Below are 15,364 nucleotides of genomic sequence, written 5' to 3' on the forward strand. Positions count from 1 at the left end.
GGCCTGGGCGCGGAGTCTGCAGTTTCTGGCGCGCCGCGTGCAGCTGGTAGGAGAGGTAGGCGGCCGCCTCGGTGTGCTTCTGCAGCTCAGTGCCCAGCACGGTGGCTCGGTGGCTGCGGCGACGCAGCTCCTCCAGGAAGCGGCGCTCCTCGGCGCGCAGGCTGCAGCGCAGCGCCGACACCAGCGCCTCGCGCTGCGCCACCTCCCGCCGCAGCTCCGCGTTGGCCGCCACCCGCGCCGCCAGCTGTGACTCCAGCTCGCGGCACTTGCTCTCCAGCTCCCGGGACGCCAACTCTGGGCAGGGGAGAGGGAGGGGAGAGTGAGGGTCCCCGCCTGGCTGTACCTGCACAGCTCACCGATCCTCAGAGCGAAGCCCGGCACCCCCCGCCCCCGACTGCACGTCCTGCGGCGCTCGCCCTCACTCCCCAAGCGCCTGCGACGCTGGCCTGCCTCTTTCCTCCTCGAGGCCCTTGCACCTATCTTGCTTTCTGTTTGGCCACTCTGATTCTTCAGTGCGCCCCTTAAGTTTAAGTGCAAACCCTTCCCTGACCATTTATTCACTCCATGACTGTTTGTTGAGCCCTGACTCTGTGCGTTGTACTAGGCATTGTGGGTATGGTGGATAGTAAAACATTCCTCGAAGCTCACAGCAAGCATAGTGGGAGAGGTATGGTACATAACCACAAAAGAATGTGAGGTTGCATCTGTGACACGTGCCAATACCACGACTGTAACAGGAGACTGTGACCTAATCAGGGAAGGCTTCTCAGCCGAAGAGGAACTTGGGCTAGGATCTGACAGGTGAATAGGAATTAAGTAGTGAACAGGGGAGAGAAGGGTGCTTCGGACAGAGGGTAGGACTTATGCAAAAGCCCCGTAGCAGGAGAGACATACAAGAACAAGGGACTGAAAGAACTGGGAGTGTGAGCAGAAAAGGGGAGTCAGCGTGCTGCGAACCTTGTTTCCTTCATAAAGAGCATTTATTACATTTTGTGGGTTTTTTTTTAAACTTGTTTATTGTTTGCCTTTGCCCACTGCATTGGGTTTCAAACCTGGATATACACTGCAACCATCCAGAGAACTTTAAAAAATAGTTTTCCTGGGTCCTATCAAAGTATCAAGTACTGGGAAAGGGTACTTCTTGAATCTTCCCTGGTGATTCTCATGTACCCACAGGGTTGAGGACCCCTACCTCCTGGATCATAAACTCCATTTCAGCAAGGTCTGTATCCCAGGACTGGCACATGTGAATGGTGACAAAGGGTAGGTAAGAGGTGACTCTGGAGGGGATATGAAAACCACCAAGTGATTTTCATACAAAAGGAGGACAAGGAAAGAGAGCTCTCAAGCCCACTGAGAGAGAAAGTAAAAACCAGGACACTGGGGCAGTGCCTTGAGCCCAGATGACCCCAAAAGCCCTTTCAGAGGAAGGACAGTAGGTGGAGTAAAAGCTACTATTGTCACAGAACTGTTCTTGCCTGGTGTCTGGGATACGTGACCCCTTCCTCCAAGCACGTAGGCACAAAGAGGCCCCCCATGACTGCCACTTAAAGCAGTCAGCAGAATTAGTTCAGGGCCATAAGTGTTTAGATGTTTATGCATGATATGCAAAGCAGTTAGTAGGGCTCCTAGCATTTTACCTTAACCTTAAACTTCCAGCCTTCCCTGCGCCTAACTCTTGGTCCTGTAGCTGTTGATCTATAAGCAGCACATCAATATGGCAGGGAGCCCATTCTTAAAACCCTCCTGGCCAAGAAATACTACTTTTGTGATTCATTTCAAATCAAGCATTTACTGAGTCCCTCTCCATGTCAGGTAATGTGCTTTGCACTGAGAGACGACGGGTAACGCCCTGTCCTAGTTCTCAGAGATCATATCATCTGGAGATTAAGATCTCAACAATGCAACCCCTCCCATTTGAAAAAATTAATTGTGGCAAAAAAAGAAGGAACAATTTTGCCATCTTAACCATTTTTTAAGTGTACAGTAGTGTTAATATACTCGCATTGCTGTGCCACAGATCTCTAGAATTTTTTCATCTTGCGGAACTGAAACTCTATACTCATTGAACACCATCTCCCCACACCACTCCCCATTTTATGGGTGAAGTAATAATCTATAAACAAATACTTTAGTGGAATTTCTACAACGGCAAGAAGTCATGCTTTTGTAAAATGAAGAATTTGCTAATGTGCCTGTATCTCTCTGCTCCTCCTCTAGACTATGTTCCTTGAAGTCAAAGACCCCATATTGCCATCGTGTTGAATCTTGACACTCAGCGTCTTGGACGGTGTGGACACGGACTGTGAGAATCACTCGTGCAAGGATGAGAAGGATTAGGGGGGTGGGTCACAAAGGAATGAAGTCAGCCATGTGGACTTCCTGGACACCATCTCCTTCCTGCTTTCATTTTACCACTTTGGACAGAGACAGGGATACAGGGCACTATGTATGGTGGCGCAGGTTGTTCATTGCACAAGGTCACCCAGCTGAGTGGGCAAATGAGGCTGACGTCCTGCACTCACTCAGTAAGCTGAGGAGTGGCTGTCCCCAAGTCTGGACCAGGGGTGGACAAGGCTTGGGTCCTAAGTGGTGGGGAAAAGGTGACCACTTGTCCTCTTACCTTGTTGGTGAGATTGGGCCTCTTTCATTTCCAGGTCATGGGTCAGTTCTGGGGGCAGAGATAAGAAAAGGCAGTCGTGTGTATGTTAGAGATAGAGAGAAAGAGTATGTGTGTGAGATCAGGAATCACAGCCCAGTAATAGTGTCGATAAGGATTCTCAGAAACCATCTAAACTACCCCCCCTCCATGCTTATTTTACTGCAGCCCAGAGAGGGAATGAGATGAAAGAGAGGTGTCAGAGGCATAGCCTGAGCCCAATCTAGCTGATTCTAAGCCCAGAGATCTTTCCAGTGTAAGCTTTGTGGCCTAGATTTGGGGGTTAGTTCAACCCTTGTGGGACTGAGGCTTGTTTTTGGGGCTGGGGGGGGAGTATTTGCCCCTTCCCAGAGGTGATGTACAAATATTTAACATGCCAACCAATCAGAGCCAGCCTGGAGGACCCCTGCTGCCCAGGGCACATTCTCTTTACTGTTTAGTTGGTGGGTCTGGGAAGGCTGGAGTGTCCTGGGCTGCTCAGGGACACTAAAGGGGGATTCAGGGCAGTGGCTATTTACCAATAGGACACGTGCGTTTCACTGTTGTCACAGCCAGTACTGCTGTGCCTGTGCTCTTTTCTGAACATCAGCCCTGCCCTTTCTAAGCTCTGGTTCCGCCACTTTCCGCAGGGCGGGGAGAAGAGCTTCAAGGAGGACAGCGCCACCTGGTGAAGCAAAGCCTGCATGGCGCTCGGCTTGGCGCTAAGCGAGTGGGGCGGGGCAGCCAGGGGGCCCGCCAAGCGCACTGGTGCAGGAGCAGTTTCCTCCTCTGCCTGCCTGTCTTCCCAGTCCCCAACCGTTAGATCCCAGAATACCCCATCCCTCAGCCAGCTGGGTTTGATCATTTTTCCAGCCCACTCCCCACTCCCCCCAACTCCATCAGAGCTCAGGGGCTGGGAGGGGGGCAGGAGGGAGCCCAGGAGCCACAGCTGCCTATGATGGAGGGCATCTGCTCAGGAGCACCTGGGTGTACCTGCAGGGATGCAGCCTGGTGCCCAAAGGGAGAAGGTGTGAACGTGGGGGTGGGGAAGGTAGCCGATCTCTGGGTCCACTGCCAAGTAGCACCAACAGAGAGGGACTCACCCTGTGGGCCCTCTGTCTGCCCCTCCTTGCTGCCTTCTCCAGGCTCTTCTAGGGACTAGGGGCTTTTCTGGAGGTGCCTTCTCTGGGGAGGCCAACAGTTGCCAGGAGACAGACAGCCTGGAGTGCCTGGGCCTTTTGCTGTGACCAGAGCCTGAACCTCCTCCCTGGGGTCTCTGGGAGAACTCTGATGCCTTCACCCCGCCAGGGCTTCCTGGGGCCAGCTTGGCCCCTCCTCCAAGGCCCTGTGATGTAACCCAAGGGGCCCAGGACTAGGTTTGGGGATGTAGCCCACGGGACTCTGGCTCTGTCACTGACTGCCTGTGGGCTTGTTTCTCCTTAGCCCTTAACCGCTAGAGTTGGGGGTGGGGGGACAGAACCCCAGCTGGGCTCCACTCCCCCATCCATCAACTCTCCCTGCCCATCTTCCAGCCAGGGTCCCCATGGTTTAGATGAGTGCGCTGTGAGGTCAGACACACTGTGTGACCTCAGGCCAGTGACAGCACCTCTCTGAGCCTCAGTCTCCCCATCTGTGAAATGGGAACGAAGTTGCACCCACCTCACAAGGGGCTGTTGCTAAGATTAAATGAGACAAAAGAAATAAAGGGCTCAATCTTGGGCCGAGTCGGCTCTTGTTATCATCCAAGCTACCTCCGCAACCACAGCACATCTACCCACCTCTCAAGCCCCTTCATTTTGAGTTGTCACGCAGGTTCTTCCCAAAGGCCTGCCCTCCTGGTTCCTACACCAGCCCCTCCCCACTCTTATCCTTTTCCCACCCTCTGGGTCCCTCTTTAATCTTTTTTTTTTTTTAAATTATTTATCTATTTATTTTTGGCTGCATTGGGTCCTCGTTGCTGTCTGCGGGCTTTCTCTAGTTGCGGTACACGGGCTTCTCATCGCGGTGGCTTCTCTTGTTGCAGAGCACGGGCTCTAGGCACGTGGGCTTCAGTAGTTGTGGCTCGCAGGCCCTAGAACACACGCTCAGTAGTTGTGGCACACGGGCTTGGTTGCCCCACGGCACGTGGGATTTTCCTGGACCAGGGTTCGAACCCGTGACCCCTGCATTGGTAGGTGGGTTCTTAACCACTGTGCCACCAGGGAAACCCCAATCTCTTTTTTAAAAATCGCCTTTGTCCTGCTCTCTTTTCCTCCTCACTCCCCCACCCTTTGGAGGGAGGGCCTTATTCAGTCATTTCAGCCCCAAGAGTGGCTGCTCCAGGCCAGCCTGGAGTTATTTTTATCCCCTGAATCAATACCCAAGAGGCTGCGGGCCCACACTTGTCTGAGAAGGGTGGTGGGGGCTGAGGGATCTCCGTTCCTGCCTCTTCCACTTTCTTGGGATCCTGGCCTGTGTCTAGAATTAGGGCTAAGCAAAAAGAAATCAGAGGAAGAGCTACAGGGTCTTAGGGTTCACTCATGTCAATTTTCCTTTAATGTTATTACTGCAATGAAAAAGTAGCATCAGGCAGGGGTGAGATGGTGTGGGTCATCCCTGCCCCCTGGGCTGGCCTCTGCTGCCTGCCAGGCTTTGGGGGAGATGGCAGGGAGCCTGGTCTTGGCAAATGGCAGCTGAACCTGTATATGGAGCTGAAAGTTAGGACTGCTGGCTTCTCGTGCCATAGAGTGAGAAGCCAGGCAGGTCAGTTGAACTTTCTGGGCCTCAGTTTCCCTCTGGGGAATGGGGAGTCTTCCATGAGCAGGGGATGGAAGGGAGGTAGAAATCTGAGCATGTTGAGAGAATGGGGGAAAGCAACAGAGGCATCACAACTGGAAGTGTGGAGCTCTGGGTTCTAATCCTGGCTCTGACACTAACATTGTGACTCTCTCTCTGGGCCTCAGTTTACCTATTTGTACAATGAAGAGGTTGAGCTGTTCCAGCTGAGACATTGAACGAATCATTGGCTCTAAAGCCTGCACCTGAAGACTCTGCCTGGGTGAGCATCTGGGCCAGAGCCCAGCCTCTGAGAAGGCTACACAGCTGAGGCTTGAGGTGCAAGAGCAGAGGTCAGGCATGCGATTTACATCATCCTTGGCACCTTCCTCTGTCCTGCTTACAAATCCAATTGGTTGCCAGATCCCTTCTTTCAATCTGCCTCCCACTGGTCCTCCCCTTTCCATCTCCCTTCATCTCTCCCCTGGACCTGTCACTAGTCTCCCTGCCTCCTTCTCCCACCAATTCATCTGCCATACAACTGCTGGATTGAGTTTCTTTTTTTTTTTTTTTTAAGTTATATTTATTTTTGGCTGCATTGGGTCTTCGTCGTTGTGCGCGGTCTTTCTCTAGTTGCGGCGAGCAGGGGCTACTCTTCGTTGTGGTGCACGGGCTTCTCATCGCGGTGGCTTCTCTTGTTGCAGAGCACGGGCTCTAGGCGCGTGGGCTTCAGTAGTTGTGGCACGTGAGCTCAGTAGCTGTGGCTCACGGGCTCTAGAGCGCAGGCTCAGTAGTTGTGGCGCACGGGCTTAGTTGCTCCGTGGCACGTGGGATCTTCTTGGACCAGGGCTCGAACCCATGTCCCCTGCATTGGCAGGTGGATTCTTAACCACTGCGCCACCAGGGAAGTCCCCCGGATTGAGTTTCTTTTTCTTTTTTTTTTTTTGCGGTACGCGGGCCTCTCACTGTTGTGGCCACTCCCGTTGAGGAGCACAGGCTCCGGACACGCAGGCTCAGCAGCCATGGCTCACAGGCCCAGCCGCTCCGCGGCACGTGGGATCTTCCCGGACCGGGGCACGAACCCATGTCGCCTGCATCGGCAGGCAGACTCTCAACCACTGCGCCACCAGGGAAGCCCCGGATTGAGTTTCTTAATGTAGCATGATTCTGCTCAAAAATCTTCAGTGGCTCCCTACTACCCAGGAGGACTTCTTAGCTGTCCTGATATTGGTCACAGTCTTCCATGATCTGTCTGCAACCGTTATTTGCCAGCAGCTTTAAGCACAGCATTATCCAGTCGAATAGAGCTTTTCATGAGCTTTTGGTTTCCTACCTTCTGAATGTTGCCATGCTGTTCCTTTCATTTGGAAAGCTTTCTCCACCCTCGTTGCCCTGTAATATCTCAGCATGTCTAAATCTTACTCAGCTCTCAGGGAGAGGAAGTGCTCCCTCCTCTGGGGAGCGTGGGATGCCTGGTCTCCTCCTCCATCACCCACGCCTCAAGCTGGACATGATCCTGCCCGTGAACTCCTCTGTCAGCCCTCTTCATTTTTTGTGTATCTTTAGATTACCTGTTGGTGTGTGTGTGTCTCCCCGACTAGACTGAGGGCTTCTTAGGGCTGGGAGGTGCTTGTTGAACATTTTGTATCTCACTTCCCTAAGATTCAGTTTCCTCACCAAGAAAAAGGGGTGATCGAACACCTGCCTGGCAGGATTGTTAAGAGGCTTAGAGAGGCTCACGGTGGACACCCCATCAGGGACAGTGCTTACGATGATGACAGTCACCCCCCGCCATCCCTCCAGGCCTCACCTGAGCAGCGTTTCTGCAGCCTCAGGATTTCCAGGTGCAGGTCTCGCAGCAGGGCCATCTGTTCTTTTTTCAGGAAGCTGATGTGGCGTTGCACGCTCTGGATCTGATGCTCCAGGGACACGGTATCCATGGCAACCCAGGCCTGGGCCCCACCTGGGGAGGATGACAAGGTGAACCCACATCTTCTGGGCCCATCCACCCTGCCAACCTTCAGGTCCTTTCAATTGTCTCCTTCAGTCTGGGGTCCTGTTGTACCAGGCAGATGATTCTGCCACTGAAGTCATTTGTATTTACTCACTGAAGCTTCATAAACAAGCGGTGTGTTGGCAGGAAGTATAATTATTCCCATTTAACAGATGAAGAACCAGAGGCTCAGAGGGAAATGGCTTTACTCCCTTGCCCCCATGTAACTTTAGCCTCTTCTGTATCTCTGAGAGGAAAACAAATGGGGCAGCAAAGTCAGTAAAGAGAGACAGACATTTGGGTTCTAGTCTGCTTCTTCACAAGCTGTGTGACTTTGGGCAAGCCCTCTCCCTCTCTAGGCTCTCAGTTTTCTCCTGGGTAAAATTAGGGAATTGTGGAGAGGATGAATGCTGAAGCCTCTCCAGCTCTGCCATCCCTCAAGCATCCCAGCTCAAGGGTGACCGTCAATTGGCAGGGCAGTGTGATGGTTAGAGCACAACCCTCCGTCAATTCAATTCTATTTCTCTGATTTAACCTCAGCCCAGGGCTCTGGACTCTTCCATGTCACAGAAGAGGAGGATCTGATGAATGTTTTATTAATACTGATCCTGTGGGCTGAGGGCAGGTGGTGGAGTCCCTTTTTCCAAGAGGAATGGGGGAGGGTCATATGGAGACCTAAGCAGTAGGTCCATGGTAGAAGCTTATGACACTGTGATGGGAGAGGGAGGCTTGCATCCCTGAATCCTAGTGATGGCCTGGCTTTTCAGCGCTCTCTCTTCTGACCCTGCCCCTTTCCCAGTGAGTCTCTTCTGTGATGATCAGCGTCTTGGAAAAGCATAGGCAGAGGGCAAAAACAGGAGGAGGCAGAGGGCAGCAGAAGCCGAGACCTCTGGAGTCCAGGACTCAGAGCTCATGCCTTCTCTGCCAGGGACTCCCAAAGCTTGTGACGGCCCTTCCTCCACCTGCCCTAGGAATTCCCTGGCCAGAGGAGAGGAAAACCAGTTGATGGATTGTTCTGTTCAGCAATGGTCCCCTTGAAACAGGCTTTCTGGTAAGCCTCTGCAAAGGAAGATTTTCATTTGTAGGGTCACATCCAGCAGGTGCACCTGAGAACCTCACGTTCATAGGTTCCTCTCTTGGGGCCCCCCTTCCCTTGTACCTGTATGGCCTCCCTAATCCAACCAAATGGACTTTCACTTCAGCAGCGGGGTGGGTGGCCCTTTGGCCTGTGGGAATCACTGGTTACATTTACTGACCATCTGCTATATTTAGGGAACTTTATGCACATTATCTTACTTCTGCCAACCACTCTTCAGTAGGTATCACCACCTCCATTTCACAAACAAAGAAACAGACTCAGAGCTGAAGTGACTTGTGCCAGTTCACGTGGTCAGTAAGTGGCAGCAGATCCAATTCTCCAACCAAGTCTTTTGAATCCAAAGAAGTTTCCCAGTATTTACACTGAAAACAGTCCTGGGTTTGAATCCTAGGTTTTTCGGTTCCCTGCTGTGTGACTTTGGGCAAGAAAGTTAACCTCTCTAAACCTCGCTTCCCCTCTCTGTAAAATGAGGCTACTAACAGTAGCAGTCCTAGGATAGTTGTGAGGGTTAAATGAAATTAGACATTGTAGAGCATTTAGCACAGAACCTGGCTCAATCAATGCCTCATCCCTTCTCCTCCCCGTTTAATGTCTGAGTAGGTTAATCCCTGCCCTGATTTGCCCATTTGTTCATCATTCATTCATTCAGTGATCCACTATTACCAACCACTGTGCTGGGTACAGGGACATAGTGATGAACAAAACAGTATTCCTGCTTTCTGCTCTCATGGAGCTCACAGGGCCAAGAGAAGAGAATCAAACAAATAAACAGGTACATCAAACAAATAATACAAATAAGTTTACAGTTACAATCTATAAGTGCTGTGAAAGAAACATGCAGGGTAACGTTGAAAGAATATAAAGTGGGACCTAGTTTAGATCTGGGGTCAGGGAAGGTACCTTTGTGGAAATGATTTTAGGCTGAGAGACTTCCCTGGTGGCGCAGTGGATAAGAATCCACGCTCCCAATGCAGGGGGCCCGGGTTCGATCCCTGGTTAGGGAACTAGATCCCACATTCATGCTGCAACTAAGAGTTCACGTGCCACAGCTAAGGAGCCCGTGTGCCGCAAATAAGGAGCCCATGAGCCGCAAATAAGGAGCCCACGTGCTGCAATGAAGACCTGGTGCAACCAAATAAATATTTAAAAATAAAAAGAAATGATTTTAGGCTGAGACCTTGTGGCAGGCAGAATTCCAAGGTGGTCCCCAAGATTCCCAGCCCCTGATATATACACCCTCTAACATTCTCCCCTCCCCTTGGGTGTGGGTGGGATTGTGAATATGATAGATTTCATTCCTCTGATTAGGTTATATGACAAAGGTGAAGGATTTTACAGATGTAATTAAGGTCTCCAATCAGTTGACTTTGAGTTAAAAACAAAAGGAAGATTATTCTGGGTGGGCCAGGTTCTAAGGGCCCTTGCTATAGGAAGAGATCTGAAGTGTGAGAGAAATTTGGCTTCTGGCCTAGAAGGGGTAAACTGCCATGCTGTGAGACAGCCTGTGCAGGAAGCCATAGGCAAGAACCTGAGTGAGGGCTCTAGTAGCTGAGAATGGTCCCTGATTGACAGCTAGCAAGAAAATGCGGACTCCAGTCCTACAGCTGCAGGGAAGTAAATACTGCCAACAACCTAAGGTATCTTGGAAACGGATCTTTCCTTAGTTGAACCTTCAGAGAAGGATGCAGCCCCACCTTGATTTCAGCCTTAGGAGACCCTGAGTGGAGGACCCAAGTAAAAGGTGCCAGACTTCTGATCCTTGGAAACTGTGAGATGATAAATTTATGCAGCAAAAGAAAACTAATGCAGACTTGAAGGGGGGTAGGAGTTAGAAGACTAAAGGGAAGAGCATTCCACACAGGGAACAGCATCTGTGAAGGCCCAGAGGTAGAATAATGATAGCTTACATTTACTGAGTGCCTACTGTGTGCCAGGCTTTGCGCTAAGTGGTTTATGTGGTCTTTTTTAGGAACGGAGACATTGCCACTGCTGGTGAAGCTGAAGTGTAAGGTATTAGCGGAGAGTTGCAGGAAGTGAGGTTAGCAAGTGAAAGATCACACAGGGACTTAAAACTGTGTTAAGAATTTTGGACGAATACTAAATGAATTGGGAAGTTATTAAAAGATTTTAAGCAGGAGATGGACGTGATATGATTTGCATTTTTAAAAGATCACTGGCTGTTGTGGGGAGGGCAGATTAGAGGGGGCAGAGTGGATGTGGGGAGGTCAGCTGGGAAAATGTAGCAGTTATTAAGGTGAGAGATGACAAAGGCCTGGACCGGATGATGGAGGTAGAGTTGGAGACAAGTTCCAGGTGTATTTTATGGGTAGAACTGGCAGGATGAGGGGATGGCTTGGATTAGATCATGATGATGGGGAAGGGATGTCCAGGATATCTCCCAGTTTTCCAGTTTGGGAAACTCAAGTATGAAGGCACTTTTTGCTGGATCTTTCCCCATTTCTTCATCTTTCATGCTGGACCTCTTTCACATTGGATCTCTTCTATAATCACTCCTTCCATGATCTCATCCAATCCAATGGCTGTAAATGCTATTTATATGCTGACCCCTAAACGAAATCTCCTAATACCTCCACTTGGGTGTCTAATAGGTCCCTCAAACTTACAAGGTTCAATACTGAACTCTTATGATCCCTCCTACAAGCCTGCTCTGGCCCAGTGTTCGCTATCTTGATAAAGGGCACTTGGTTGCTCAGGCCAAAAACCTAGGAGTCATCTTCGATTCCTTTCTTTTTTCTTTCTTTATTTTAAAATTTGTGTTTGGCTGTGTTGGGTCTTTGTTGCTGCTTGTGGGCTTTCTCTAGTTGTGGAGAGCGGTAGTTGTGGCACAGGGGCTTAGTTGCTCCACAGCATGTGGGATCTTTTTGGACCAGGGATCAAACCCATGTCCCCTGCATTGGCAGGCAGATTCTTAACCACTGAGCCACCGGGGAAGCTCTGGCCTCATGGCTTTTTATTCAACTTGCCAAGCATACTGTAGCCTCAGGGACTCTCCCTCTGCCAGGAATGTCCTTCTTCAGGATACCCTCAAGGTCCATTCCCTCCCTGCATTCAGGACTCTGACCCAGGGCCCTTCCCTGATAGCCTGATTTAAAATACAACTCTTGGGAATTCCTTGGCAGTCCAGTGGTCAGGACATTGTGCTTCTACTGCTGGGGGCCCAGGTTTGTTCCCTGATGGGGGAACTACGATCCCTCAAGCCGCATGGCACGGCCAAAACAAACAAACAAGAAACCAAAAAATGGAACACTCTGTCACTCTCCATTCCCTTAATCTGCATTGTTTTGTTTCCCATGAACTTATCACCACAAGAATACATTACGTTTTTGCTTATCTGTTTCTCCTGCCAGATCGTTGGCAACCCAAGGTGAAGGACTCTGTTTTGTTTCCTCCTGTTCCCTAGTAGCTAGCACAGCATCTGGCAAATAGGAACCACTCAGTAAATATGTGTAGAATGCCTGAGTGAGTGAATCTGTCAAGCTGGGGCAGACTGACAGAGAAGCGGATTTACAGAGAAGTTAAGTCCCAGCCCGAGACATGTTAGATTTGACATGCTCAGGAGACCTCAAACAAGGAGAAATAGATTTCAAGCAGGCAGTCAGTATACTGGTGCATAACTCGGGAGGAACAGGTGAGCTCCGTCTGTGCTCTTGTGTATCTATGTTGGGATGTGTGTACCTCTGCACCTGTGCATATACTTGAGCCTGTGTGCATGCCTCAAGGAGTGCAGGTATGTGTGTGCATGTGTGTATGTGTGTTGGGGGAGGGTTCCTGCTTCTCTTGTATCTATGTGTCTGCTGTGCGTGCACCCGAGGGATGAAGGCATGTGGGCCTATGCTTAGGATGAAGAGAGAAGATGTCTGTTCCTAGCTGCTGAAAAGCAAATGTTTCTGAAGAGTAAAAGCCCTTTCCACACAGCCCTGGAGACTGGACCCTGGCCACAGTGAGAGGCTGAACCAACCAGCTGTTTCTGTGCCTTCCCAGAAGGACTTGAGTATTTGCTTCCAACTAGGCAGGCTGTTCTTCTCAGGGCAGAAATTTGGGTCACAAACGATCTTGGCAAATATTCTTTCTTAGACGGTATTGTTTAGTTTGTTTGGGGGAGGGCGGGGAATGGAGTGGGGAAGGGGGAACCAGGGACAACACAGATCTCTCTGTGTAGCTGGGGAATCACAGGCACTTCAGAAGGGCTGAGCCAGGAAAATGTCAGGTTTTTGCATAGAAATGCAGTGCTGGAAGCTCTAGACTTCAGAAAATGCTGCCTGAGGACTTGGTCCAGGCCAGTGGCAGCAGATGAAGGGTTAGAGCCATCAGTGCCATCTTCTCCCTGCACCCAGCCCGAGATGCCCAAACTCACAGATTATAGTGCTTGCTGAGAAGGGTCCCTCAACTCTGTCCACTGTCCAACCACTTCAGGACCTGCGTTGTTTATGCTGCCCACCTTCTCCTTGTGTCCCTAGTTCTCTCTTTGAATTTTCTAGTTTGATAAAAAAAGTTCATTTAAAAAAAGTGTCATTAAGAATAAAAAAGGACCTGTAACACAGGCTTCACAATTTATAGAGTTAATTCCAAGTACTTTTGATATGCCTCTCATCTATTTGAAAGTTATAAATATTTTTCCTTCTTGGGGAAGCTGGTGGGAGAAACCTTCTGTGCTCAGGTCCCCAACCATTGACAAAGTGTCAGGCCCAGGAACTCTGTGATCCTGGTACAATTCTGACTTTCTGAGGCCTGGGCTCCTGATCTCTGAAAATGACCTCATCTCCCGCCTGTCTCTGGAGCTTATGGGTACCCACTTCCTTCCCCAGCTATCTATCTACCACAGACTGGGCAAGGAGGAAACTGTAGTTCTCTCTCCTCTCCCGTTCTTAGAGCTCCTTGGGTTGAAAGAACCACAGAAAGTACAGAATCATAGTACTCAGGGCTCAGAGGGGCCCTCAGAATCATCGCAATCAGTGTTTTTCAAACTTTGCTGCATAGAGCCCCCAGAGCTCTGCAAAGGGGTCTCAGATGTGGCCAAAAGGTTTGAGGGCAAAAGACAGGATGGAAGCTTTGCTGTGTTTCTTCCTCTTTTATATGGTGGGCTTGTGCATACAAATTCATTGGAGAAAGGGCTTCCACTAACCAAAAGTTTGAAAACCACTTAAGTAGTCCAAATTTTCCTTGAGTGGCTAACCATCCTCCCTTCCTTAGTCTGCTCCATGTCCCTTGGTCTCTGCTGCCCCCATCTCTCCCTCAGGCAGACACCGTGGCTGGGAGATGAAGCACAACTGAAGCCTCTTGCTTTCGCTTACGTGGAGTTTGCACTGTCTGCCACCGCGCAGCCCCTGACTGCTTCTCTTGTCCCAGTTTCAATTTCATTCTTGGTGTTTCTTTTCTCTTTGGGACTGAAAATATTTATTGAGTCAACAAATATCCTTGCACTGTTCTGAACACTAAAACACCCACATTTGGTTAAAATTCTTTAAGTATGAATTCTTGTTTCAAGGAGAAAGTTAAACTTCTGTTTATCATTCTTATAGCCAGGGCAGGTATATTAGATAAGACAGGCATGGTAATAAATGGGTAAATAAATGAATGAATATATTCTTTACTTTTCTTAGTCATTATTCCTCTTCACTACCTGACTCTGAGGCCTGGGGTAGGAGGGAGAGCAGGAGCTCAAGGAGTCTTTCTCAGACATGGATGCACAGGTAATAATATTTTTAATAATCATCAGCGGAATTCCCTGGCGGTCCAGTGGTTAGAACTCTGCACTTGCACTGCGGGGGGCCCAGGTTCGATCCCTGGCCAGGGAACTGAGATCCCGAAAGCCATGCAGCCAAGTTAAAAAAAAACAAAGGAAAAAAAGCATCTGTGCACAGGTAATAATACCTATAAAATAACAATAAATGGCTGGCACTGCTCTTAGCATTTTATGTATATTAACTCATTTATTTATTTACTTATTATTTTTTTTGGCTGCGCGGTTTGCGGGATCTTAGTTCCCTGACCAGGGATTGAATCCGGGCCCTCTGCAGTGAGAGCACCCAGTCCTAACCACTGAACCTCCAGGGAACCTCCTAACTCATTTATCTTTACAACAACCCTGCATTGAAGGTCCTATTAGTATATCCGCCCCATTGATGAGGAAGCAGAGGCTCAGACAGGTTAAGTAGTTTGCCCAACATATACAACTACAGTGCCTGGCAACTAGGATCTCTCCACTGGGTGCTCACCGTGGCATTCAAGGCCCTTCACAATCAAAACACAGTGCACATTTGCAGTCTGAACTCCTCTTTCAGATTCTACCTCTTGCTGCTAGCCGTGGACATCCCCTCACTATCCCCCACCCTATCTCTGCCTCCCGAAACCTGACCCATCCTTCAAGGCCCTGCTCAGATGCTACCTTTCCCATGAAGGCTTCCCTGGCCCACCATGCTGGGAAGACTCTCTCCTGCCTTTGTGTTCCCCAGGCATTCTGCCTTGTATCATATTATGCTGTGTGTGTGTGCATGCCCCCCGTGTGTGCGTGTGCAAACCTGGCTCTAAGCCATAAGCTTCCTGAGGGCAGGGCCTCACCAGACCAAGTCAGTACACGTATTAAAAAATAATTACCCCCCCCCCCACAACCTCCCCAAGTCCTTGGCTTTCCTGGGGACTTGCGTTGGGAACAAAAAGTCAGTCCTTGACAAATGTCTGGGACTCTCTGCCAGGTGGGGTCACTTGGCCAGTTGTGAAGCCACAGTTCTCTGGTGGTCTTGTGGTCTTCTCCACTCTGGGGCCCCTCATCCCCCAATACCTCTAGGCTATGGCCCCCCTCTCTACTGAAGATCCCAGGAGCCCCGACCTCAGTGGAGCTGAAGATCCAGGGACACGGGGA

The 15,364-nt window shown here is 50.0% G+C and overlaps 1 protein-coding gene and 1 non-coding gene across 2 annotated transcripts in view; one reads left to right on the forward strand and one right to left on the reverse strand.

Moving 5' to 3' along the window:
• The window catches only part of CCDC92B (coiled-coil domain containing 92B), a 9,378-nt gene extending 2,031 nt beyond the window's left edge, over nucleotides 1-7,347 (reverse strand). Inside the window, exons 1-3 of the mRNA XM_024736118.1 lie at nucleotides 7,203-7,347; nucleotides 2,624-2,671; nucleotides 4-294 (exon numbers count right to left, since the gene is read on the reverse strand). Coding sequence (XP_024591886.1) covers nucleotides 4-294; nucleotides 2,624-2,671; nucleotides 7,203-7,332 — 469 coding nt within the window. The 5' untranslated portion in view covers nucleotides 7,333-7,347. The remainder of the gene's footprint in view (nucleotides 1-3; nucleotides 295-2,623; nucleotides 2,672-7,202) is intronic.
• A 6,880-nt stretch (nucleotides 7,348-14,227) lies between these two features.
• Nucleotides 14,228-14,300, forward strand: TRNAA-UGC (transfer RNA alanine (anticodon UGC)). Its single transcript has one exon. It is a non-coding gene; the product is annotated as a tRNA-Ala (tRNA).
• The last annotated feature ends 1,064 nt before the right edge of the window (nucleotides 14,301-15,364 follow it).

Source organism: Neophocaena asiaeorientalis, unplaced genomic scaffold, assembly GCF_003031525.2.
Source record: "Neophocaena asiaeorientalis asiaeorientalis breed wild unplaced genomic scaffold, Neophocaena_asiaeorientalis_V1.1 scaffold129, whole genome shotgun sequence".
NCBI lineage: Eukaryota > Metazoa > Chordata > Mammalia > Artiodactyla > Phocoenidae > Neophocaena > Neophocaena asiaeorientalis.